Source organism: Pelmatolapia mariae, linkage group LG7 (genome assembly GCF_036321145.2).
Source record: "Pelmatolapia mariae isolate MD_Pm_ZW linkage group LG7, Pm_UMD_F_2, whole genome shotgun sequence".
NCBI classification, from domain to species: Eukaryota; Metazoa; Chordata; class Actinopteri; order Cichliformes; family Cichlidae; genus Pelmatolapia; species Pelmatolapia mariae.
The window spans coordinates 21,767,976-21,794,777 of record NC_086233.1 but is presented as its reverse complement, the minus strand read 5'-3'; the positions used below and the strand labels follow the sequence as shown (position 1 = coordinate 21,794,777).

Here is a 26,802-nt window from a genome sequence, read left to right as displayed (position 1 = left end):
TGTTTTCAACACTAGCTTCAATTTTTGGCAACAATGAGCATCAAGATGTTTGAAAAATACAAATGGACAAAAATACACATGAACAAAAAGGCTTTTATTTGGTGTGCTAATCAACTGAGTCAGTTAATTCAGATTAACTCATTGTTCATCCATCCTTAATACTAAGCTCATTAATTAAACATTTTAATTCCTACAGTTTAAACTGAATACAGTTCAAAAGTAGACGAACAACAAGAGCAATAATTTTGCATTTATAGTGTTATAAATGCAAAAAGTTTGTTCAAGCTATAAACTTGATGCAATAGTCTACCATGAAAAGTATGACATAAATATTCTTGGACACAGTTAAAAACTTTGCTCCACTCTGTTCGTGAACAACAAATCCCATATTCAAGAGATGCAGTTGTACAGCTGAACCCTCCTGCAGTCCTCCTCAAGACAGTTTAACAGAATTAACCACAGTTGAGAACCCCTTTTCAACCATTGCCGTGAAATGTCAGAATTTCCTCCACCCTCCGCACAGGCATATCAGAGCTCCTTTCCCCTTCTTCTTCAAAGAAGCCAGATTTCTTCTCCTCCCCTGTTTTGAACTTGCCATATCCCTCCACCCAGCTTTCAGAGATGTCAGGTACCTCCCTTTTCCTAGAAAAGCCGGGTGTCTCCAGCACTCAGTATTCAGATATATCTGATTCTCCCACCAAAAAACATCGCTTTTATTGAGTCACTCCCAATGCCAGTTTAATAGTTGCCAAGTCCTTTTATACAGGCTTCAAAGCCGTCAAGGACTTCTTCCTTGAAAGTGCTTCCACATAGTCCTTATCTTAAGCCATCCAGCACACCTTATCTAGAGATTAAAGCTCCCACAATGTAACCACACTTCACCCATTGTGCCATTACATTTCACTTTGTTGTTTTGTATCACATGTATTTTTCACCAGATTTTACGGATATCCTAAGATTTGTCAATGCCATTTGTATAAAAAAGTGAAAATAAAAAATAAAAATCTGAGACAATCAAAGAAAATCAATTGATGTGGCATTAGATAAACTAAACTATGTAGCAGCAGCTTGTAGATTTTAAAAAATGACCTTAAATTATAGTCAGATGTAGCACTTTATGGTACTGTAAAAAAGTATTTCCCCTCTTGTTGATTTTGTAGTTTTAATATATTTGTCACACTTAACTGTTTCAGATCACTGGGTAAGTTTAATTATTATACACAGATAACCCAACTAAATTAAAAAAAATGTTTTTAATTCATGATTTCATTTATCAAAAGGACGAAAAAAAGATATCCAAACCTAACAAGCCCTACATAAAAAAACAAAACAACAAAAAAAACAAATGTCCCCCTTTCTAGCCAGATCCAGACCTGATTACTACCAGCACGTTGAATCAAAGAGTCAAATATAACCTGTCAGACAAAGTGAAGTAGATTTAAATGTCTCAAGAAGCAACACATCATGCCACAATTTAAAGAAACAGCTGAGAAGCAAAGTCATTGACATGGACATCTAACAATTTGAAAAGGGCTACAAGTCATTTCTAAGGTTTTTGGACTCAAGCAAACCATGATGACAGCCATTATCCACAAATGAAGAAAACAGTGGTGAAGCTTCCGAAGAGCGGCTGGCCTACTGAAAATATTCCAAGACTACATCAACAACTCATCCAGGAGGTCTTAAAAGAAGCCAAAACAACAACTAAAGAACTGCAGGGCTCTCTTGCCTCAGTTAAGGTCAGTGTTCATGATTCAACAAGAAAGATAAGAAAGAGACTGTGGAAAAATGGCATCCATGGGAGAATTCCAAGGTGAAAACCAGAACACAAAGGCTCATGTCACATTTGCCAAAAACTCATCTTTAGGATCCCCAAGGGTTTTTGGAAAACATACTTAATTTTGTAAAAATTCATTTTGCATTTACTTGGGTTATCTTTGTGTATGTTAACATTTGTTTTGGATCCCATAGGACAAAGTTTACTTCACACTAAAATTGCACTTTGCAGTAACTTGCGTATTGGCTCATTGCCTAGGTTTTATCTTCAGCCACAATAATGTCTGCATAGCCTATTTCATAAGGAACAGGTGTAACTTCGGGTATCACTGTAGCTAGCTAAATAAGTAGATAAACCAGTTTGTTCAGTGCTCTCACTCAGTGCTGAGGCAGTATATAGCTAGATAAACTACCTACATACTAACCACATACAGGCATTGTTTGATAGCCTGACTGCTGTTTTATATCTGAAAAAAAAAACTATTGTAAAATCCAAGCATGTATTGCATAATTATGTTTTTTTTTGACTAAGTTTAATGAGAGAAATTCACTGAATACATTCAACTACAAATGCAGCTGAGTCTGAGCAATATCAACAAAGCAACAGTCACAGCTTCAATGAGCATAAGCAGAGCAGCTGCACCTTTTCTCACAGCCAGTAATGTTATACTGCCACAGCTCTGTCTTTTGAAAGGAATGCTAAGCAATAAATGAATCATGTAGTGTCACATCAGCTCTCTTTTCTATAGTACCTACAGAACATTTACACAAACCAATGTTGGTGTACCATTTAGTTTAAGCAGCAGAATACTCCAGTGCTGCAAATATTAGCAGGCACTGAATGTGCCCTGTCACTACGTTTACACATGCTGAATTATACAGATTGTCTATATAATCTGATGCTTTGAGGTTTTTGAACCTGTTCTCAAGCATTTATTTTTCAAATGTTTAACAGAGGCCGCACAACTCTTTGTGCTTTGGTCTGAAAAGAAGTTATGTTCTTTTATTTGGCTTCTTCCAGTGTTCTTTCTTTTCAAGTACTTCTTTGAAGATGTACTGCACTCAGTGACCTTCATGACTAACATTAACTTACCCCTATGGTGCATAAATATATTTATCTGTTGCTGGCAGGTTGTATCGAGACACTTTTATTTCGTATTAATAATAGATATACATGGTGCCTTGCCGTAAAACAATAAGGCACAATATGTGTTTTTTCTCTGCTGTGTCCAAAATTCTACTGTCGCCTTTGTGCCTGCATTTGCACTCACTTCTACAGACACCTTTACATTGTGTAATTAGCATCTGGTTACGTGATCATTTTGCTATTTACTGTCATTAAAAAAAAGAAGTCACAGTCCCATGTGGGTGTTTTTCTGATCTCTTCCTAAATGTATTGATTTAGTTGAGGATGAAGACTGATCACCAAGATTGCCAAGGCTACTGACCCTTTGCAGCGGCATTATAAAAATGTATGCTAGTTTTAAAGGTGCTCGTTATTTTTCATTAATACGGGTTCTGGGGTTGTTTTTTTTTGGGGGGGGGGGGGGGGGTGTAAAAAACAGCTGCCTCAGCTCAAATATTGATAAGCGCTTCAGAATTAAAAGGGCTAAATGTACGACAGTTTGTCTCTCATAGAAAATTGTAAAACTGAACAAAACAAAAAAGAAGAAATTTTAAAAAGCTTAATTTTTAAATGCATGGACATGAGATCTGATGATTCTTGTCATATTTAGAAGGATATTCAAGCTTACCAGAGCTTTCAAAGTCTTTGTAGGAGGCTGCCCATGACTCATACATCCCCAGCAGGGTGTTCTCCATGATCTGGATGTCGGTTATAGGACAGTTGCATTGGGGATACTCCTCGGCACACTGACAGATGCATTGGTTGTTATGGCACACATATTCCCCCTCTCCATTGCACATAATGTAGCTCAGAGCTGACTGGACAAATTTCTCTTGCAGGTATTCTGGGAAAATAACCTGCAGGCCTGAAACACAGATAAATGTGAAACAGTGGTTAAAAAAAACATAATGGGATAATAAATAAAATACAGAAGAAAATATAATAGAAGAAACCGTCTTGAAAAAGACAGTATCTAAAAATATGCTGAAAAATATGAGGTAAATGTTGTCTGTCATGCTGCTGTATCTTGAGATGTATACGGCATCTCCTCACAGACCAGGTTACCAGAAAAGAGGGAAAAAGCAATGAAATGACTGACTGCTCTGCTAAGATTGCTTTGTGTCATAAGTACTCATTTATTTTTTCTAAAGGATGTGCTCCAGCAATCTTCTCTGTTCAGCTAGAACTGCTTGTTCTATGGTGGGTCACTCATGATGACAATGTATAAATCCTTGATTTATGCCTGCTCTTGTGTGTCATATTGGTTCGCATATAGCAGTGAATTTATCTCCCATGGCATTCGTTTTCTAACATGCATGCATGTACTTTACTGTGTCTTACCATTCATACTTGCTTGTGGTTTGCATACCCAAACTATGCAGCATTCTGCTAATTATAGAGAAATCTCAATAGCTGAATGCGTGTTCTTCAGCCCAATTTAGAGCTGAAGCTGAACCTCTTCAGCCTTCACTATCACTGACAAGGTATTTATAATTTCTAGACTCCAAGCCAATCCATATCTCACCCTGGGGATCTCACACAACTGAAGCTTGGACAGCTAACAGTACAGGCTTTCTCTTCAGTCCAAGCCTGGGGAAAATAAATCCCTAGCTCTACAAGCCACTGGATTGGAAAAGAACTAAATAGATTTTTTCCTTCTTGTATGAAACAGCATCTTGGCGAGGCCATATTTTCTTAATGGCTTTTACTTGAGCACAAACAGCGCTTCAGCAGAAAATATGCAACCAGGAACCTGAACAAAACATGTTATTGAATGATGAATGATTGCATTATTTTTGCCACACACATATTATTTTCACCTTTCGGTGAAAACTGAAATCCATTTATGCAAAGTCAACATAATGTTGCTAAAATGAAAGGGAAAGTAAGCATATAATTTCATACTGTGCTCATGAATCATTTTCAATGTGTTGTCAGGGAGTCAAATAGTGTCCCTTATTATGTATGCACATGCAGCAATTAATCCTCCTTATTTCTACCTGCAACATACTCTACAATAAACATATAACTGTGTGCAATTGAGAAACAGATTAAGGCCTTAATAAGTGGGATCTAAAACATAAGCTGATTTCAGGTGAAAGAATTAAAACTAATGCACGCTGTGTTTGGTTATTTCAATCTGCAGTGTTTTATAATTCGTATAAAGGTTGATATTCAGGGTTATTTTTGTTTAGAAACATGATGCAAATGCAGTTAAATAAGATTATGTTACTTTAGATCAAATTTCAGGCTTCTGCAAGTAGTTTTACCTTTTGCAACAATTTAATTACTCGCATATTCTTTGTACTAGAGTCTGTGCTTGTAATATGTACCTATTTAATAATAAGTGCCTTTCTCCTGCACAGCTCATCAGAACCACTGCCTATCAGGGAAGAGGAGAACAGAAGGAAGAAGGGATGGTGGGAGTAAAGGGGATGAATAGATCATGTCTGACCACAAAAGAGCTGGGTTGCACAGGGCTTTTTCTCCATCAGGCCTGTCTGGATCCAATATTCATTTAGCTTGATGTATTCCTGGGCTTGAAACTTTAATGTGATTTGTGGGAAAATCCAGATGGCAAGTTCACGGATCAACGCTGCTCACTGACAGTGCTGGTGCCAGCGGCCGGGTGCACAATAACACCAAGTGCCTCAGCCCTCCCCCCTTCCCTCGTCTGTCTAACCATACCTCATACCTCAATCTCTGCATCAACATGTACATATTTTCTTTTTCCGATATCACTCTTGCAACAGGACAATTGCAGCAGGAACTATTTGGGATGCTCAGCACTATGTGTCTTACAGTTTCTTGTTTTCCAGTCTCTTCTTTCACTGTTTATGTCCCGTTCTCTCTGCCTCCCACAGATCTCCACTGTCTTACTTCATTACACTCACTCCTACTGGCCACACACATGCACATACCCTTTGACTCTTCTCCATCATCCTTTGGCTCGCATTCACTCCATCAATCACTCTCCTCATTCCCGTTTCTTCACCTCGTCTGCTCTCCTCTACATTCTCGCACTGAGCATACACTCAAGAATTGGAAATGTGGTGTCTTGTCCTTCTACTCGTGTGCAGAATGATGTCATGCACAGAAAGTAAATCCATCAGCATTTGTTAGTGCATTGCAGAATGAGAGAGAGAATTAAAACCTGCAGGCCAAAAATGAAATGAGAAACTAATCAGAGTAAAAACATTTATCTTTGTGACTTACTCGGCTTTGCTGCGTTAGTGCAACAACACATGAATACACTCAAAATGAATGAGGTTTAAACCTTCTCTCTATGTGACTCTGAGGCAGGTGCATGTCAAGGAAAACACTACATACTGGAGCTACACTTACCATGATTAAGGAGGAGATGCTGAAATGAAACTGTACTGTATTGGAATTTCTGTGTAGCTCTTTGATAACCCCCAACTTCATGCTCTGTCAGTGCAAATAATTCCCTGCAACCCATGTGCCTGGCTTGCTCTAAATAAATAAATAGCACCTCAAAATGGCAGTTAATCTCATTGCATACATCCGAGGCTGATATATTTTCTTCACGTAGTTTGGAAGATATAGACCCGCTACCATTCCATGAATGCTAAAATCTGAGACTCTGCAAGTGTGACTTCGCCTTTTCATTGTGTCTTTTTCGAGAGTGCTCTATTTTTACATGGTGATAGATAGGGTGTGTAGGCCGCAACTGAGGCTTGTAACTGCTTTGGCAAGCAGTTGCCTGCTTATTGGAAAGCCACGCTCCGCCTCATAAGTTACAGTTTCATTAAAGATTAATTGACCATTGTGTGGCCACAATTTCACAAAATAATCATTACTTAATCCACTGGTGCAATAAAGTGCATTACTTCAATGGAGGCATTAAATTACCATTGGAGGTTATCGGTACAGCCATGATACAAAACCAAAGACCTCTGAACTGGATGAGAGTCTGTTTCTCCTCAGTCTAGGCCTACCCAGCCATTCTTGCTGATCCTATATACTTAATACACCATATGAGATTTGCTGCGTTTGCCTATTTCTTAGCAAGCTATGAGGTAAAGGTGCAGCTGAAGTAGCTATTTATCCACTTTTCATTTCTTTGCATAAAGCGCTTTAGGTCTCTGCCTCTGTGTGTGTAGGTGTATGTGTGTGTTGGGCCTGACAGAGGATAACATGTTCCACTGGAGCTATTCTAAGCTCTCAGAATATGTTAGCATTTTTTAAAGTTCTGAATGAGGTGTACTTAGCATTCAAATGGATAATGTGTTGGTGTATCTTTGGTGAGTAGATTATCGCAGATTATCGTAAGTGTTCTAAGCACTTTAGAAGGAAGCAGCTTGAGATGTCAAAATTTAGCGTTACAGTAAGTTTTAAAAAAAATGTTGTGGAGAATAATTGTTTGTGACAGTTTAATTAGTATTTACACATTTAAAATGTTTTTTCCTCCCTTTCCTATGGTTTTTGTGGTACAGAAGAATAAAATGTGTGTATTTGAAATAGCAAAAAAAAGAAAGTGATATTTCATGAAATGACAACATATTTTATGATGTACTGAGATGCAAGAGCCTGCAAATCCATGATATGTGTCTGTGAAAAGACCAAACATATGTCCCACATAATATCTCTATATAAGTTTAGCTTTGATGAAAAGCCACCTATTTAATTTTAACACAAAAAGCAGGCAAGGACGCAGGTGCAGCAATCATTGTAAAAGCATAAATTACTTATAAAAATGGTCTTGGCCTTCAGAGCTCGCTGTCCCTGCTATCTGAAAAAAGAGGAATTGCTGAAATTGCATGCTGAAGCAGCTGCTGAATTGAGCAGGGCAGGCGGTCTAGAGAGGTGGATGAGCTCGACATGATGCTGAATTATTGTCAGTTGTGCTGCACACAGAACACAGATATACATGATGGGTCAGAGTAAAAAGTAATTTGGTGATTGCTTTTCTTTGCCCACCTTTGACTTTGTAAACCATCACAACAGGACACCAATGCAGACTTGTAGTGTTTCTTTTTTTTCCTTCACTTTAACACTTTAACAGTGTTCATCCATTTAAGTAGAATTTAGAAATGATTTTTAGTCCTAATAAAAAATCGGCTTCAGCAAGTAATTAGATAGGTGGTTGCTGTTGGCTGCATGTGCACTTCAGCTGCACTGTTCAAGCTGTTCTGTCATGTGCTGCCTTGTATCCCTCCACAGCAGTTGTAGTAGTAGGCTTCGGCTGGTGAGATATTGTATTAGTCACACAATTGTGCGCATGCACACACACAGAGAAACGCATACGCCCATGTACATGCGCACGTGCACACCCTTTGCAGCCTCTTGCAGAAATCACATGTTTTACAAGAACCCCAGAGAGGAGGGGGGGGGGAGACGTATGACAAGCTCTGACATTCCCATTTCAGTTATAAAACATACAACTGCCCTCAAAGTGTCACGATGGGCTGTGTACACACATCAGATCAAAAGCCCAAATTTAACATCAAACATCCCTAAACGCAGACATATTGTTCATCTATTTGTATTGAGAAATGCCTTTTTGCTTTACACTCTTCTTATAATAAATAAACCTGCTGAATTCTAGACAATCTACTGTACAATAAGTTAAATGAGCCATGTGTTTTCAGGGCTGTATTTTAATTATTTCAAGACAGCTTTCAAGACAGCCGAGATAATATCAGGAAAATGACAGTTATATGTACTCCTAATAGTCTAACAGCGTTAATACAAATGGACATTGCAGTTTCTGACTTCATAGGAAATCATTTAAAGTGTTCCTCGTTATTATAAAGTAACTACTTTTCTGTAAATGCACATCAACATTTCTTTCCATTTGAGCAAATACAAAAAGTGTTTGCAAAAGCACTTCCCGTGCTGCATGGGTCTTTCCAAATGCAATAATAAATAAATAAATGAATAAATATATAAATAAAATTCTAACCGAACTGATGAGAAAAATTCTTTAAAAAAAAAATGACTGTGTGGAAAACCACAACATTTTCAAAAGCGGCAGCTAGCAAGACTAAGCAGAAAAGAAAAAGAGATTTATGATCATGCTGGCCCAAATCGAAACTTTCTCCTGAATGGCCACTTCCAATTGAAGCTGACCTCCAGGTCAACATGGAAAGATTTCATCAGGTTTGGGGTTTTAGCATGTTAGAGAGAAGTGAAAAACGTGTTCGCAGCCATACACTTTTAAAATGATCCTATGTTATAGCTTGTCTTGCCAAGAAGCATGTGTGTTTTGACAAAGGGGAGAGTTGCCTCAGGAAAAATGCATGGGTCCTTCTGAGAGGCAATTCAACAGACATTCGTGACAAACCATGGGGTATAGCCAAAGTTACCCTGTAATTTCTAAACGTCGTCAAATAATTTTAGTTTTGCAGGACCCAGCGAGAAACAGATGAATGTAGCAGGACTGCTATCTCTGTGCGTACAGAAAAAGAAGCAGAGCAAAGAGAGAGAGGCTGACTGAGTTGGGGGGGAAGATGATGAAAACGCCTCTGTAGATTTATTGTTGTGCTCCTCTCTCTTTATGATTTACATCAGATATTTTTCTTTAGTAAATTATTCACTGGTAACCAGAACAGTGTGTTTACTAATATACTTATAGTCCCCAAATCAATTTCTCAACAAGTCCATCATCAAAGAAACTTAATTGATTTGTATGCTTGTTTGTCTTTCCCCGTTTGCAGCATTTTCACTTGAAAAGAGGGACAGGCATCGAGCGACAGAGCAATGAGTATCTAATTCATCACTCTGTGCACGACTTGCCTACAGGGCCAGTTTAATTTATTTTCACTTCACCACTTTGAAAACTGTTGGCTCAGGCTATTCTAACATATTCATAAATCTTCCAAGATAGGCTCATGGCTCTTCCAATATAGGCTCTTGAGGAAACCGGAGAAAGAGAAAAGCATGCAGTGGGGACTGAAAGAAGCAAATTAGTTTGCTTTTGTTTTGGTGCTAATTTATGACAGCCATACTGGAGGTGATTGGATCCTTGCAGGGTAATGGGTTGTGGAGGTTGCTGGGCCTTTTATCGTTCGTTGATGCAGTTAATATACGTTACCAATTTGCAATTTTCAGCCCCAGTACACGTTTTGTCGCTCTGTGTAGGATATCACATTACACAAACAATATTCTATGACTTTGCCCTAATGCATTTAAAGCTCCTACTGGTTTGCCACTTAAAAATACATTTTCTAAATTAATAAACTATAAATACTATCAGATGGCAGGGAATAGATTTGTTATTCCTGTCTCGCTACCTGAAACACACTCTGCAAGAGTTTAAGAAAACCATTCAAATCTAGACTATTTACCTACCATGTGTTAATCCCCTCTTTCATTTAATTCTCATTCCTCAGTAAGCTATTTTTACTTCTAGGTCCCAGAGGAGGCTGAAAGTGAGAATTCAGCCAAAACCAATATCATCAGGTTTTTAAGCGTTAGCCTAGAGAGAGGACGAACAAATAAAAAACAAATTGATGAGGAAGAATAAAAGCATATTTAACTCCCAGCTGTAGTAAAACTAAATAGTGTGCATCTTTCAGTCAGATCTAAAATAAAAATAAAAAAACAAGCCAATTCCTAAAAAGTGTATGTTCCAGTCATTCAAAAGATTCATTAAAGGTGAAAACCTTTGTAGGTTTTATGTTATAATATTATTATTAATTATAATTGATTAGGTTGTAACAAAAAATACAACTGTATCATGCCAAATATTATCACTGTCTGCAACTTAATACCATAATTTATGTTGAATCTATGATTTCATCATGGGTGTCTAGAAAAAACACTTTTTTTATAACTCATCCTCCAAGGACTGCCAATAAAATACTGAATATAGCATGCACTCAGTTGCCAAACCAGGCAAAATGTAATAGTGAAACCTTCACAGTGATATTACGTTTAAGCAATGGGAGGGTACATATTTAACAGATAAAAGCTTTGCTAAGTCATGCATGAATTTAAATTCTGGTGATTGCTGAAAAGGAAAGTGAGAAAATAAGGAGAGCGAGTACAAGAGTTATTTGAAAAATATTGTACAAAGCAAAACTGTGGGAGAAAACTGAGTTTAGGCTTTGATAGGTAGCTGCCTTGATGTGAGATTACACTACAACATTCTAATCTAAATTTAAGTTAAAGCAAAGGGAATATCCAGGGAGTGTCATATCCGCAATGTGTTATCTTTGGCTCACAGCCCCACAGCTTACAAAGAGCAGACCACAGGGGTGGGAAGGAGGGGAAAAACATTCCCCCTTGAAAATTCTTTTATTTTGGAAAGGCAGTCTAGGTGTCTTTAGGAGAAATTTTGACCACAACTAGATTCACTAGCTTGTATATTACTTGCTTCCTTTCATTTTTTTAACTTTTTTTTTTCCAAGTCAGAGTGTGGTTCTGGACCAATTTAAACCTAATCCTACCGAAGCAAATTACTAAAAAAAACTGAAAAAAAAAAATAGATCACAGGTTTGTAATTGGTTATTTGTACATAAGGCATGTATGCCTGTAACCTGATAAAGTACAGAGGTCTGGATTTTTAAAAAAAATAACAATAATAAAACCAGAAAAAAGTCATGATTAAAAGTTTAATTAGAAGAATGAAATCGAGTAGGGTTTTCTATTAATGCATCTGTGTTGTAACTCATGTGGCCCTGCATATTAATATGATCCCTTTATTTAATTTATAAGCAATTAAAATGGCTAGTCTAGATTATATTTTTTTTCATTTCCGTCTATTCATTCACATAAAATGAAGAAAAGGTGGCATAAGCATCACACATAAATGCCCATTGTACACAATATGGAATATGATTTGGATTGCTGAAGAGTCCAGTTAAATTAAAAAATAGCATGAAAAACAATGGTAAAAAACACAGAGTGGAGAAACTGAGAAAAAGGTGAGTTAAGACAAATGAACACAAAAATAATAACACAAACAAACACAAAACTGAGAACAAAATGTACTTGAAAAGTCTTATTTTGGATCATCATAAATGACTACAGTTTCATCACTTACATATTAAATAGACCGCAAACTGGAGGTGTACCATCTAAAAGTGTCATTCAGAATTGCTTTCTGTAGCCAGCTCCTTCAAAAGCACTTTCCCCATGCACTTCTAGTGCAGATAGTAGAGAAAATATATGTAAACAGGAGAAGCTACATGGAAAAATCATAAAAACTTGAATAATGGAAATGAACCACTTTGCGTATGTTATCTTTCTTACCATCCAGACTTCATCAGGATGCAAAAAGATTCAGGCTGAGTCAGGCTCTTTTTTTTATTTTTAGAGAGAAGAGATTTTCTCCTGGCATCTCAAACTAACAACTATGCTTGTTCAGTCTTTTTCTAACTGTACTGTTATGAACTTTTACATTTAACATGCTAACTGAGGCCTGTAGAGTCTGAGAAGCAGCTCTTAGGTTTTTTGCAATTTCTCTGAGGATTGCAGGGTCTGACCTTCGGGTGAATTTGCTGGGATGTTTACTCCTGGGATGAATATTGTGTTAACACACACCTGAATGGTTCAGGCCAGCAAACTGTCAAAATGTCTGCTTTTATAGAGGTGCTCACACTTCCCACTGATAAATGAATCAAGTACATTTGATTAAGAGCACCTGTTTGCTACTTCCTCTTCCTCTGGAAGCAATACCGGTATACTTAGTGTCCCGTGTCCTTTGAAGACTTATTTTTTTAAGGACTGTATGCATGTTCACATATTACTGTGATATTCTTATTTGACATTGTACAAATTAATATTTTTCAACAAATGTACAATAACAAATACACTTTTTAACACTAGACAGTGTATCCTCCATCAAGTCCTTTTTGGGTCCAATGTTGGAGAAATTGGGTTTTCATATATATATATGTATATATTAGGGGTGCAACAATACTCGTATCGATATTGAACCGTTCGATACAGTGCTTTCGGTTCGGTACGCATATGTATCGAACAATACAAAATTTTTAATTTATTTTATCAACTTTTCTTCTGACGATGCTGTCTGTGTTGAGCACTCAGTGGATCTGCGTTCCACTACTCCGCCTAGGCTGCACTGTCGAGTGCAGATCCACTGAGCGCAGCGCAAGCTAGCAAGACAGAAGCTAAGCTCGTTGCAACATGGCAACTGCCTCAACGCTAGCCAAAATTGAACCTCCCCCACCCTCATTCAGATCTGGCGTTTGGAACTATCTTGGTTTTCATGTGAAGTATGACCCTGAAGGTAAGCGCGTCATGGACAAAAGTAAAACAGTATGTCGGATGTGCCACGCAATGCTCAATTGGTGGGAACTAGTGCGTTAGCGCAGTTAGCTTGTTAACATGTTGATGCCGTCCAGCCCCAAGCACGGGTGATCCGCGGTAACTCGTTAACGGAGATTTGCCGCGTTATGGCGTTAATGTCATTTCAACGAGATTAACGCTGACAGCACTAGTGGGAACACAACGAATATGACTGCACATTTACTCCGACATCATCCTAGTGCAAAGACAAGTGGAAGCAGACGAAAACAACAAGCATGCATGCTACAAACTTTACCCGAGTCATTTAGACAGCCGTTATCACATGATTCTCCTTATGGGGACCTGATATGTTTAATATGCTGCTGAGAATATAGCCCAGAAGAAGCGTATAGTATAGCTTTTATTTTGGAAAGAGCCATTTCTCTGTAATAAACTCTCTTTTCCAAAGATGAGTGATTTCTCGATCAGATAGATTTTTTTTGTTTGTTTCAGCAACATTAAATTTAAAAACTGTACTTTTGAGTTAAAATATATATTTATAATTTTAATAAATGACAAATTAAAAAGGCATGAACATTTTTTTGTATCGAAAAAAATATCGAACCGTGACACCAAAGTATCGAACCGAACCGAACCATGAATTTTGTGTATCGTTGCACCCCTAGTATATATATATATATATATATATATATATATATATATATATATATATAGTCCTTGAACACATCAAAGAATTTCTATATGCAGAAATTAGGTAGTTTACCATTTTGTTTGACCTTCAACCATTGTCACATCAGGCATGCATGCATTAAATTAAAAAAACTACACTGTTAATATTACTTGTTGAAAATACTTTTAGTAATAACTTTAGAAATAAGATCATTTCAAACTAAATGTTGCATGGTGATGTGTATTTTCATATTAGACAGCAGGCAGTGATCTGCGATCTTCCACATTGGCCAGTTGTGACTCCTCCCCACAGTTTAAATGCCAAAAGTTAGCATTTTAGCTAATTGTCTGGTAAAAGGTCAATAGGCATTTGTAAATGAGACACATGGTGGGCGTTCATTAGATGTGCTGAGAGCTGCTAGTGCTTATTAGAGTAGCACTGGACCCAGCCAATGTCATCCTCCTCAAGGGACAGTCTGAGAAGTTCATTTATGGTGTATTGTAAAAAGAGGACAATGCTGTCAAAGCTGTTATTTTTTGGGCCACTCAATGTAAAGGCCAGTCTAGGGACACAGTAAATCTTGCAGAGAATTGAACTGTGTTTGTCTAAAGAGGAAAAAAATGCTTTTGGAGCCACCATGACACTTACAGTCCTCCCTTACAGTGGAGAAACAAGAAAAACATGCTGCTGAGATGACAATTTATACTTCGTGTGTTCTGATTATGTATGTCACTTCCACTTATCTAAATGTCATCGGTATCAGTTTAGCTGAAGGAACAGCAGAACAATGAAAGCAATTATCCCACTGAACCCATGGGGCTCCTGGATTTTATATGCATTGTAGTTTTTTTTTCTGCTGAATATGTTGTTTGCTTGATGTGGGTGGTGGGATTAGGAGAATCCAGGATCATTTACACATTCATTACCCCTTCATTTATTAAGAGTTGGTCCGAGACAGGCTAAATCACGGCTACTCACTCAGCTCATCTCTTGAAAAGCAGTGTTCTCCCCACCGTGTGGTACTTGAAACTAGTTATAATTCATCACTTCCCACCTGCAGTTGAGACCAAAGCCAGTTCTAAGTGCCTACTCTCCTTCACAAATACTCTTTTGGTCATGATAATGATTTTGGTAATTTACACCAAGACCTTTCTTCTTTTTTTTGATGAGCCCTCCACCAAAGAGAGATGTCCATAAAGTCTTCCCTTTATATTAATATAACCTAAACTGTTTGAGTTTTAAAACAACACACTGGCATGGTTTTTGTTTTTGTTTTGTTTTTAATCTGACCATCATGTGACAAACATTTAAATGACATAATACAATCCTCGCACTAGCAGCAATGTAAAATAACCTAACTAGCTGAACAATAAGTAGTATACCCTAGCAGCCATATATTAGTCACAAAAATATGTTCAGATATTTATTTGCTCAACTATTAATCAGCTACAGAGCAACACTCCTGGTATTGTCTATTTCTAGCTATACATTTTTTGCTTATTGACTTCTTTAATAATTGAAAAAATAATATTATTTTTATAAATGGTAAATGGCCTGCATTTGTATAGCGCTTTACTCAGTCCCTAAGGACCCCAAAGCGCTTTACACTACATTCAGTCATTCACCCATTCACACATACATTCACACACTGGCAATGGCAAGCTACATTGTGGCCACAGCTGCCCTGGGGCGCACTGACAGAGGCGAGGCTGCCGGACACTGGCGCCACCGGGCCCTCTGACCACCACCAGTAGGCAAACATGGGGTTAGTATCTTGCCCAAGGATATTTGGCATGCAGCCTGGAGCAGCCTGGGATTGAACCACCGACTTTCTGGTTAGTGGCTGACCTGCTCTGCCACCTGAGCTACAGCCACCCCTTATTTAGAATCATGAATTGTATTACAATTATGGACTGATTGTTTTAATCCCTACACTTTATTTCCACTGTAAAATTACTTTATAAATCCATAATTGTGCCCACATTAACTGTGCTATCCCTAAGGATTGTACAACAAGTTAAACATGCAGTCACTGTGCATACATCAAGCAAAGGCCACTGTGCAATGACATCAGAAGACCAGTTGCTGAACTTTTTAAAGAGGAATGCCGTCACATTTATGTTTGATAATTCTAGAGGCGCTATAGTCCCAAGTCTTCTTTGTCATTTTTTTTCATTTATTTTATAATGCATTGAATGTTTTGAGTCGATAAAAGTTCTGGACTGCGGGCAAACCAGTTCAGCACCTGGACAAAGCCACAGTGGTGTAACAGCTGCACCATGCATTTAGCATTGTCTTGCTGAACTATGCAAGACCTTCCCTATATAAGACATTGTCTGGACGGAAGGAAGTGCTACTTTAAAACCTGCATACGCCTTTCAGCACTGATGTTGCCTTTCCAGATGTGCAACGCAACAGTACCATAAGCACTCACACACCTCCGTACCATCAGAGATGCAGGCTTATGAAGTGAGTGCTGATAATCTGGAGTACAAGGCATCCATGTTTTCCAAAAAGACTTTTACATTTAACATGTATTGTAGAAGACAATGGTGTTACTGGATCATCTTTACATACGGCATCTTCTTTGCATGAGAGAGCTTTAACCTGCATTTATGGATGGCACAGAGTGTTTTCTGATAGTGTTTTCTGAGCCCATGCAGTGATTTCCATGACAGAATCATACATGTTTTAAATGCCATGCTGCTTGAGAGCCTGAAGACCACAGACACCCAACACTAATTTTCCACTTCATCTCTCAGAAAGGCATACATTTCTACATATTCTCAGTATCTTTTTATATTATGGACTATAGATGATGAAAGTCTTTGCAATTTTACACCGGGGAACATTATTCTGAAATTGTTCCACAATCTTTAAATGCAAATCATTGCATTCTGTTTTTATTTATATTTTCCTCTGAGTCCAAACTTTTTCTGAATTAGGATGGCAAAGAGTTCAACTTTTTTGCAGCAGTGCCTCACAGATCAAGATAAAGACTACCTCGATGTTTGTGTTTATGTTGTTAATGACGGAAAACGGCATGTAGGCATGTAAAGTGAAGCCATACCGACTTTTAGACTGCAAACAAATGTTCTTTACAAAAATCGATGGCTACTCTAATCTGAGAAAAATATATTGTTTAATAAGAGATAAAAAAAAAAAACAACTACAACTAAACTAAAAAAATAAAGTCATCTAAACTGAACCATTTTCTTGACAACTATAAGTTGTATTAAATGGTTGGGTCTCATTATTAACATATTTGATCAGCATAGACCTTAAAAGCTCTCTACTGACTACATCCCTCTTCATGGGCTGAGTGAAGTGCCATCACTTTGAAGAGCACCACAGTTATTGAAGAAGTTACACCATCAGCTGTCCTCTAATTAAAAGCAGAAACAATGATTGCTCTCCAAAGAACACATTTTCAGACAAACTCTTAACACCCCCGCCACCACCACCACTCTCTGGTACACATAAGCATACACACTACACACACACACACACACACCAATATAATTTAGTTTAATAAAAAATTGCTAAGCCTGTAACCAATCATAAAAGCATTCGCTTTCTAGTGGAGTTATTATCAAACCAAAAGAAAGAATCTTTTCCGGGCCTGTCATCTATCAATTCCGTGACAAAGCACTCTTCAAAGCACAAGGCTAATACATTTGGTGCATGACAATAAAGCTTTTCCCAAAACCTATAGAGTGCTTTGAGTAAGTGGCAGCCAAGGACTTAAAAGTGTTTCTTTGACAAACCACTTAGTTTTCTGACTTTGGAGAAGGAATAATGATCCCTTCTGAGAGGGAGATGGAGATGTGTGGATTAAAAATAGGCCTATGTGATTTTCAAACTAGTTCTAATAACCTGCATAAACTGAAATAAATCAAAGAAGCAATCACACTTCTCAAACACTTGACCACAGTTACAGAGTCTTTCATCATTCGTTTTCCCCAGGGTGACTGACACTGCATGTAATTCCTCTCTTAAGCTAATTGTTACTTCTGTTAGAAAGACAGACCTATTTTAATTTAAAAGAACATCACCATTCATAGGTAAATTTGCTATGTGCACTGACCAACGTATGATCCATGAGCAAAGCAGATTCATTTTCGAATACTGACAAATCCTAATGAAAGAAACTCCTGTATAAATAGCGAGCTTGTTCCTATAAACCATAATATGGCTCTAGCACTGTCAAACAAAAAACACTGTCTAAACACCTTGTTTCATTTGTCTTTTTACACATTGCAGCTACACAGAAAGTGCTACTTTGTACTCTCACGACTGATTAGTTTGCACTGTTCAAACAACTGTTTTGGAGACCTGTCTTTGATCAAAGCTTAGAAAGACTTAAGACACAATCACATTAGAACACAAGCGCACGTCTATAACCAGAACATTGTGCTGAAATCCCCAGATGGGAATGGGGAGCAATTCTATCCCCATCCCAGTGCCAATTAAAAAATGCATTGACTTTCAATTCTTCAGGAACCACAAGCCATTTCTTTAGTCCACCTCAGACTATTTCATCTAAGTGTATAGATGTCATTTCATTTTAGAGGTCAAGCGAGAGTTTGACCCTCCTTCTTTGTGACAGCCAGCATTCTGGGGATGAACGTGGGCAGTGTTTACCTTGTAGATGAAGCTTGCTCTCAGGGCTCTGCAGAAGGATTGAGCTAACTGAGTCCAGATTGTCATAGCTACTGCATCCCAGCGGGCCCGTCCGTGTCTCTGTCACCTGCAAGAGAATTAGGACTCAAATGAAAGCCACATTTCAGATTCACTTTCTGTACTTGTGTGCGTGCGGGCATGCAAACGTCTGCGTGCCCGTTGTGTTCAAGTATTACTACACTATTACACGACTACATATCTTTGTTTCATCTATTGTGCTTTCACTGTACTCTGCTCGATGTAGTATTCCTCATTTAAAAGCAGCCATCACACAACAAACCACCCTTTAACAATGTTTAGGTGTATTATTATGTTTGAGCTACATAATAATAGCTTAAAAGCTTGTTATTACACCAACAGGCAAATAATGTATTGAGAACTAACTGACTCAGTTATTTTTCCACAAGGCTGATGTTCATCTTGCCACAAGGATGTGGTTTTTTTTTTTTGGGGGGGGGGGGGGGGGGGGGGGGGGGGTTAAGCTGTTTTGCAGGAGGAACATTTTTGAACTATGGGATTGTTCTGTTCCAAACAACAAAACAATAAAAATCTTTATCTATGACAAAAAAAAAGAGAACGCAACAAAAATAAAACAATGTAAGCATAACAGAAAGTATTGAAATCAGAAATCTGTCCAGGCTTAGTTATTTTTTGTAGTCAAACCTGTGTCAAGGATTTTGAAAGAATCTTTTTATCTCAGAGGCATAACAAATAAATCAATAAATATAAAGAAATGAAAACAAAGCAACAAAATTTGCAAACAATGATCCATATGTTTGTTCACCAGACTTAATGAAATCTCTCTGCTTTGCAAGTCCTCAAATTAGTCATTTTTATACATTCCAACATCTGAAATGATTGAAGGGCTTCTGAAACTACCCATTTAAGCAAAAAGATCCCTGAAATTCCTGACATAAAAGACTGTTTCCAGTTTTAAATAGTGCAATAATATTTGTTAGGAGGTATGTGGGGTAGAGGAGGCGCAGACAAACCTGCCTTTGAACAGTGAAAAATATTTGGATTGAGAATATATCACGGTTTGGATTGAAATGCAACTTTTTAGAATATTTTACATATCGTATCAATGCTTCATGTTTAGATTTGGTTTGAGATTATGCCAATTTAAAACCCATAGGATTGATAATTATAGTTTTGTGCCCTTACAAGATTATATATTGCAAACAAAAATGATTTAAAATTGAACTCATTAAAATGTGTGAAAAACAAGGTGAGCTTTTGTATCCACAGAGGGCTTTAGACAGGCTGGAGAGGCTGTGGGAACGTTGAAGACAGAACACAGAGACAAAGGCTACGAGATGACATGACATGACAACAAGACTGACATCCACAGGACACACTGAGGACAAAACACAGGGAAAGGGAAACACTAAAGGGAACTAAACCAAAACCACAGAGATAAACGCAATAATCAGAAAACTCAGTGCAAGAAAACTAAACGAGGAAACATAAGACACTCACACAATAATGATTAAACAAGATTCAAAACACTGGGTCAAGATGCAGAACCATGACATTCATATCTGTTGTGAGATGAATTTTCACCACAGACAGCTTCAGTAACTTATATTCCACATTTGTGTGTGTGTGTGTGTGTGTGTGTGTGTGTGATTGACAGTGTGATATCATCTTTCCTGTCTTTAATTTTGATACCATACCAGATGGTGGGCTGACAAGCACGAAATTAGACAGATGTAAATCTACCCCTGGCATCAGGCGGCAAAATCAGAAGACAGACAGGGACAGACTGGAGGAGAACTATATAATCTTCATATTCAATCACTATGCTCTTGAATAAATCTTGCTATATTAGGGCACATGCTAGAGATTTTTGTTTTTGTTTTGTTTGCTCTTCATATTTGACGATAACACTGACATTCTTTATCTGTAGATTACGGTATGCCACTGTTGCATATTATTTGTTAAAAATATACAACATTTTAATGACTGAAATTAAATGAATGGAGTGTGAAAGAAACATACAGAGATTGGAAATACTATTTAAAAATGTCGCGCTAGCATTCTGGTATTGCTACCACCAAATGTTTTACTGGTCTTTTCCTTTAAGATACAAATGGGAAAAAGTGGTTGATCCACTGAAGCTTTACTATTTTAAGTTAAAACGCATACAGTACCTACTTTTTACAGCACTGTAAGTAACTGAACTCCTGCTTTGTAGATTAGAAATTCACATTTTACTGTCTTCATAATATAAGGGCTTATTCCAGTTTAATTTTAATCACATTCAAAGAAATTTCCTTTCAACAAAGGTTAGCATGCATGACTTTTATAAACTATTAATGAGGTAATAATGATCACCTCCTTGCAGTTTTTAGCCACAATTCATTAGTTTGGTTAAAAGAAATAAAGAATTGAATGGCAAAGGTTTTGAAGTTTTGAGGTGCTGAGGTGCACTTGACTAATGTGTGCATCTGAACTGATAACAGAACGACGCAGTCACACTGTGCCATTCACATTTTTGCTGACCCAGCTCTTTTCCTAATTTTTGTTTTTCTTATTGTGAAATGAATGACCTCCTTCAAAAGGTTGTATTGCACGACCCAGGGTGACAGAACAAAGGTGGATATCTGTCCCCTGTCACTTCGGGACATCTCCCATGTGACAAAATAGGTGATTTCATGGGCAAGCTAAGGGATATTTAGATCTGTACTTTCACACAAATTATGTGCATATATATGAACACTTGCTTCTTGCCATTTTTCTTCACAGCCAGTTTTCTATGGAGTTATTTGCTCCAAGAATTATGGTTCCAAATTAAGAGCACACCCGGCTTTAAGGATTAGAGACTGACCCTTGTAATCTGGATGACCTTAGGAGAGCGTAGTGCATTACTTGTTAGGCTCTGTCTTTTCATTTTCTCCACCACACACCATAAGAATGCTATGCACCAGATTATGAAAATGGAGTGTAACGTAATAAAAATACAAGGAGCAATCAAAGGACTGAAGTGGGCCAAGGGGGACTTAGAGGATTTGGATTATTAAGCAGAACACAACAGTGGAATCCCACTGGGCCCAGACTGTATAACAGTCCACAGACAGAAACCATAGTTCTGGAACAACCATCTAATTGTCATCTGTCACCAAGAAAATCATCTAACCAAGTAAATAAGAGATGATGCACGGGAGATCTAAAGTTGCAGGTTCTGTTGGTGACTTAATGCACATATATTATTCCCCGAGCCCCATATATTGAAAAAAAAAAAAACTACGTTTTTCCTGTGCAAAGTTCTCTGTATTTCAAAATGCAAAATATAGCTTCATGATATACATACCAGGCAGCTGCAGTACATCAGGTGCATGTAGGAGTATGTGTGGGTACTTGTGGGTAACGTGTGTGTTTGCATACAGTGTGTCTGTGCATTCAGACTCAATCATGTTGCTTGTTTCTTGGGAACCAGTTGCATATATAATGATCAGTGGCTAAGTAGCTACCCCATGAAACATTTTGACCTCAAGCACATCTGAAAATTTTGATTTACATGTTTACATCTCAAGCTATGTATTTATAGTCCGTCATTTTTCTCACTTTATTTGATTTGAATTGGCCTATTTAACTTGCTTTAATTGGGTATCTGCCTTTCCAGCACACAGGCCCATTCACTTCACATCTATAGCTGACCTTTCTAATGCACCTGCCTTTCATTAAGCGCCAATTGGAATTTTTTTAATACAAAGAGGAGCATTTGACAGTTAACATCATAGGTAAAGGTCATTTCGTGAAAACTGTGCAATGGAAAAAAAGAATCTCATATAAAATAATTATACAAAATAGACTCTAAAGCACTGCGAATTGTTAGGGATAAAACTTGGAAAAGGTAGCTGTAAAACTGCTATTATGTGAGCTTTGCTCATAGTTTGTGCACACATGTATCAAAAGGTAAATGCATCCATGAGTTTAGGCCAGTGTATACCTATCTTTTTATTAATACATCTCTCCAGATGTATCATAATGCAGTCCACTTATGCCTTGTATTAGATAACTTTGTCATTTGTCACCTAGAACATCTCCCTATCTCTACATATGATTCAGTGTGTATCGACTGCTTCAGCGTGCAATAAAACCACTTTTTGTCAGGTTCATTAAAATCACACAGCATATGAAGCTCTCATTATTTCTACAATTCCTTGAAGTTGTCATGGGAGTAGTATGATCTTACTTCTATACTGCTATACTGAAAAGGATGTTTCTCTGAAACCAAACCACACATTATTCTAGTCTCTGTTGCAAGAAAGAACAAGGAGAAATAAAAGGTGGTTTGAAGCTATGTGAGATAAGGAAAACAATGTATGAGGCAATAAGATGGGTGAGTGGGACAGGGAAGATTACTGTAAGGTTCAACTGTCTTCATTACACGTCTCTTCTGCTGCACCATCCTAATCTGCCCATCACATGCCATTTTCTTAATGACTTGCTATTTATGGCCACATAGAAAAGAAGAGACGTGCTCCTCTGTAATTCTTCACCCTTGTAGTGAAAACTCTCTCAGGACACTTTTCTGCCTTCTTCATATCATTTTTCGTGTGGCTAGAGTGTTCCTCTAAGTCACACTGGAGGCACAGAGCAACCACATTTTTTTTTTCTGTAGTAGCACATTTCCCTTGAACATTTATAAAATTCTCTGTATGAATATTTAAATATCTAAATGTGTCAAGTGTAAAAGACATTGTTAATGTAACTCTTTAGTTTTAAGTGATACTGAAAAAAAAAGATCAACTTTAGGGCATTTCTAATTATAAACTTGGCACCCTCGAGTGTTGTAACTCAAGCAACACTGAATATAAAATCTGTCATGCTTGCTTGTGGCAAATGCAAATTAGATGTAAACTGCTCCGAACTTGGCTTCTGCAGACGACAGAAATCTGGGTCATATTGTATACATGTTAAATTTCTCTTACCCTACACAAGACTAGACTGAGAGATGAGAAAAAGGATCATATGACTCTTGCTGGTACACTACCACCACCCACAGCACTGCAGCATCATCAGGAAATATGCATATTGATTGCTGGTGTAAATCTGCCCAGAGTAACTGTATGGATAGGTGACCTTGTGAGGGATGCAGTAAGCACACCCTGTAGGAATGCACACTTGCACACTTCATGCATGAATGACTATAGAGTACGCGACACAGTCAGCCGCTCAGTCACATGCAGACTCACATACAGTCAAGATAGCATGCAAGCACACAGTCACACAGCCAGTTCCTCATCATACTTCTTGCTGCATAATCACACATTTCCACGGGAACACACTCATTCGTAAAATTGACATTTTCTTTCTATTAAAACACTCCATTGGGTATCTTATTTTCATTCCTAAATGACCCTCCCTCCCCACTGGAGTCCTAGCTTGCAGCAATGAAGTTCAGCCACACAAAGACAAACAACCATATGTCATCTTTTTTTTATCAGCAAGGTATGATTTTATGCACAGTGGGAAAAAACCTCACTAACTGTTTGTATGAAGGTGATATAAATACATATAAGTACCTTAAAAATAATGATAATAATGCATTAATATATGATTGAAAAAATGTTTATATCCATTAATGGCAGCTTTTAGCAAAGTTTTAGTAGTGTAACTGGTTGAAATAACATATGTATAAGTTTAGCATTGCACTGCTTTTAGGTAGCATTATTCTACATATGCAGCAATTATATTTATCATATAATTGCTAATAATCCTTACATAGTGCCTAGAAATGTTTATATAATAGCATTTCTAAAGTAATTCATTAGGCTCGGACTTTACTTTCAAACTATATTGCCAACTTACACTCATCATAAAGTCTTATTAATGATCACAGAACATTACAATTACATTAACCAAAAGTATTTTAGATGCCATATAATATCTAAAGAATGAGCTTAAATGTTCAGTATAGCCATTACATTTTTTATAAAGACAACTCTTTGCACTGAAACATCCCAGTGGATCACAAACTAAACGATAAACCTAAATAACCATACATGCTCAATGTATGATACAGTTAAACAGTTAACATTTGGATAGATGCTGTGTCATGGATGAAATGCTTAGCTGCCCAAAGGGATTCTGGTCTTGTCTCAAGATGCAAGAGCAAAAGACTTTGAAAGAGGGTTTATTGTTGGGGCACAGATGGCATGAGTTTCAATCACAAACACAGCTGGACTGGCTAGAGTTTCAACTTGAAAAGCGGCTAAATTAAATCTGCAAATAGATCTATGGGAATTGCTTCAAGGGTTGGATGTTGGAGATGATGCTTGTGTGAAAAAGAACAACTGAATGAACTCTGTGCAGGGCATGATCAGATGACTGCCAGGAAAAACAGTGTCGACACTTACATAGAGGGAAATGTTAGTAGTGAACAACTTGTGCATTGGGGGTTTTGCTGGCATGAACTGGATTCGCTATCCCTTTAGAGGAAATGGTTATTACAAATTAATAGGACGTTTTTCTGAGTTATCACCTGTATCCTATTTCCTGTCTGTGTGCAGGTATCCCATGCAACCACTTGTATGCCAGGATATATTTCAGAAGATGTAAATCTCCCACTTACTGGCTGCACGGTCAAGAGCTGCACTCACATAGAAGCAAGACAGTCTTTTGTCATCCAAGTGTTGCAGGTCATGTTAGCAAGTTTCCATTGCTGTAATCATGTCATTGTCTAACAGGTCATTCCACTACTGCTTTTTGTCCAAGATTTGGTGAAAAAGAACTTTGACCCTCATAGTAAATCCTGTGAGAAATGGGGGCAAAGGGAGGAAAGCAATTTAGTTTATAGCACAGCGTATCTGTGGGATGTGGGATGACCAGCACAGTCCCAGGGCAGGTGTATGGGGTACATGTCTGTATGTTTAGCTGATGATCTTCTTGGGTAAACGGCTAATGACATAGCTAACAGTTTGTCCACTGTCAAAGCTAACAAGTCATTAATAAGTTAATAAGCCCCTCTGTTTGTTGATGACATCTTTGGCCTTTCTGGCAAACAGAAGCTAGTTGTTTACTTTGAAGTGCTTGATAGAACGGTCATCATTTCCCTGATGGTTGTGATAATGCATAGCCATTAGCTATGGAGTATATATAGGGCACCGCCTGGTGAACACATATTCCCAAACAGGAGGATCAACTCATACACTCTAGGTAGGAGAGTCTCTCACACCCAAGAAATCACTATATAGGCCGATCTTCAGGCAGCAATCTCACCTGATGAAATACTTCTTTGATACATCCCCAGGAGAGGGATGGGCCTGGCAATAGCAGCTCATTTGGGATTTGGTGGTTATAGGTGAAGGAACACTAAAACACAACTCAATTTTTGCATGTGCCTTGCAGTCCTTTCAGTGTCTTGGCAGTAAAGAGGTTTACATTGTGGAGCACTTCAAAGGGGTTTCCCATGCATGTACTACAGTGAACCCTCAACCAGTAACGTGTGGTGTGGTGGTGCTAACCACAGTGCCAGGAGCAGTTGTTTGCCTTTACCTGTGTAGTCTTCTGCTGTCTTGCCAGGTGCCTTAAGTTCATGCAATGATCCAGAAAGTGCTGTGTATTGTAATGATAATTAGCTTTGAGCTTGTTGAGAATTTTGGGGGGATTTGAAGAATCATTAGGGTACACACTGAAGGAGTGGGGGGGACTATCATGTCTACCACCCTGCAGTCTTTTTAGTAGCAATCTTATACCATTTCCATTGCTTCTTGAGCGTGTTTCTCTTTATTTGCACAAAATAATCGATCTTGTTGAGCATTTCCCCACCCTCTTGATAACCATTTCATTCACAAGTTCCGTTGCCACTTTGCTATCTATGTTATAGCTTGTAGTCTGTGGTAGGGTTTGTCCCCTTTAATCATCTATCCAAGTCAACATATTTTTCTACATCTTCACTTCAGGGAGTATAATCCATCTCCAACTCATAATAGCTGCATTGGACTCAAAGGACCGGTTTGTGGCAGAGGCTCTAAAATGTCATACTCACTGCACTATGTCACAATTGTGGAGTGGGCATCTGTAAGAATTCAGTGCCTATGTTCCTCTAAGACTGGATGTATACAAAAACCTCTGACACAAGTAACAGGCTAACTGCCAAAATAAATTGGCAAGACGGCACTTAGCTAAGCCGCCAACCATGCCCCTTTACAGCTAGGCTGGCAAACAAGTTGTCCTACTATATCTTCTACATTTGCAGTTACTAGATCTCAAATTAATTTAACATTTGAGCTGACAACAGCGGTAACCTCAGCCAAACCCAGCTAAAAGACCAAATGAGTAAATACTTCATGGAAACATG

General features: G+C 37.9%; 1 protein-coding gene across 1 annotated transcript in view; it reads right to left on the bottom strand.

The window, feature by feature from the left end:
• Window positions 1–26,802, bottom strand: part of brinp1 (bone morphogenetic protein/retinoic acid inducible neural-specific 1) — a 106,260-nt gene that overhangs the window by 11,493 nt on the left and 67,965 nt on the right. Inside the window, exons 5-6 of the mRNA XM_063478440.1 lie at window positions 18,456–18,561; window positions 3,531–3,767 (exon numbers count right to left, since the gene is read on the bottom strand). Coding sequence (XP_063334510.1) covers window positions 3,531–3,767; window positions 18,456–18,561 — 343 coding nt within the window. The remainder of the gene's footprint in view (window positions 1–3,530; window positions 3,768–18,455; window positions 18,562–26,802) is intronic.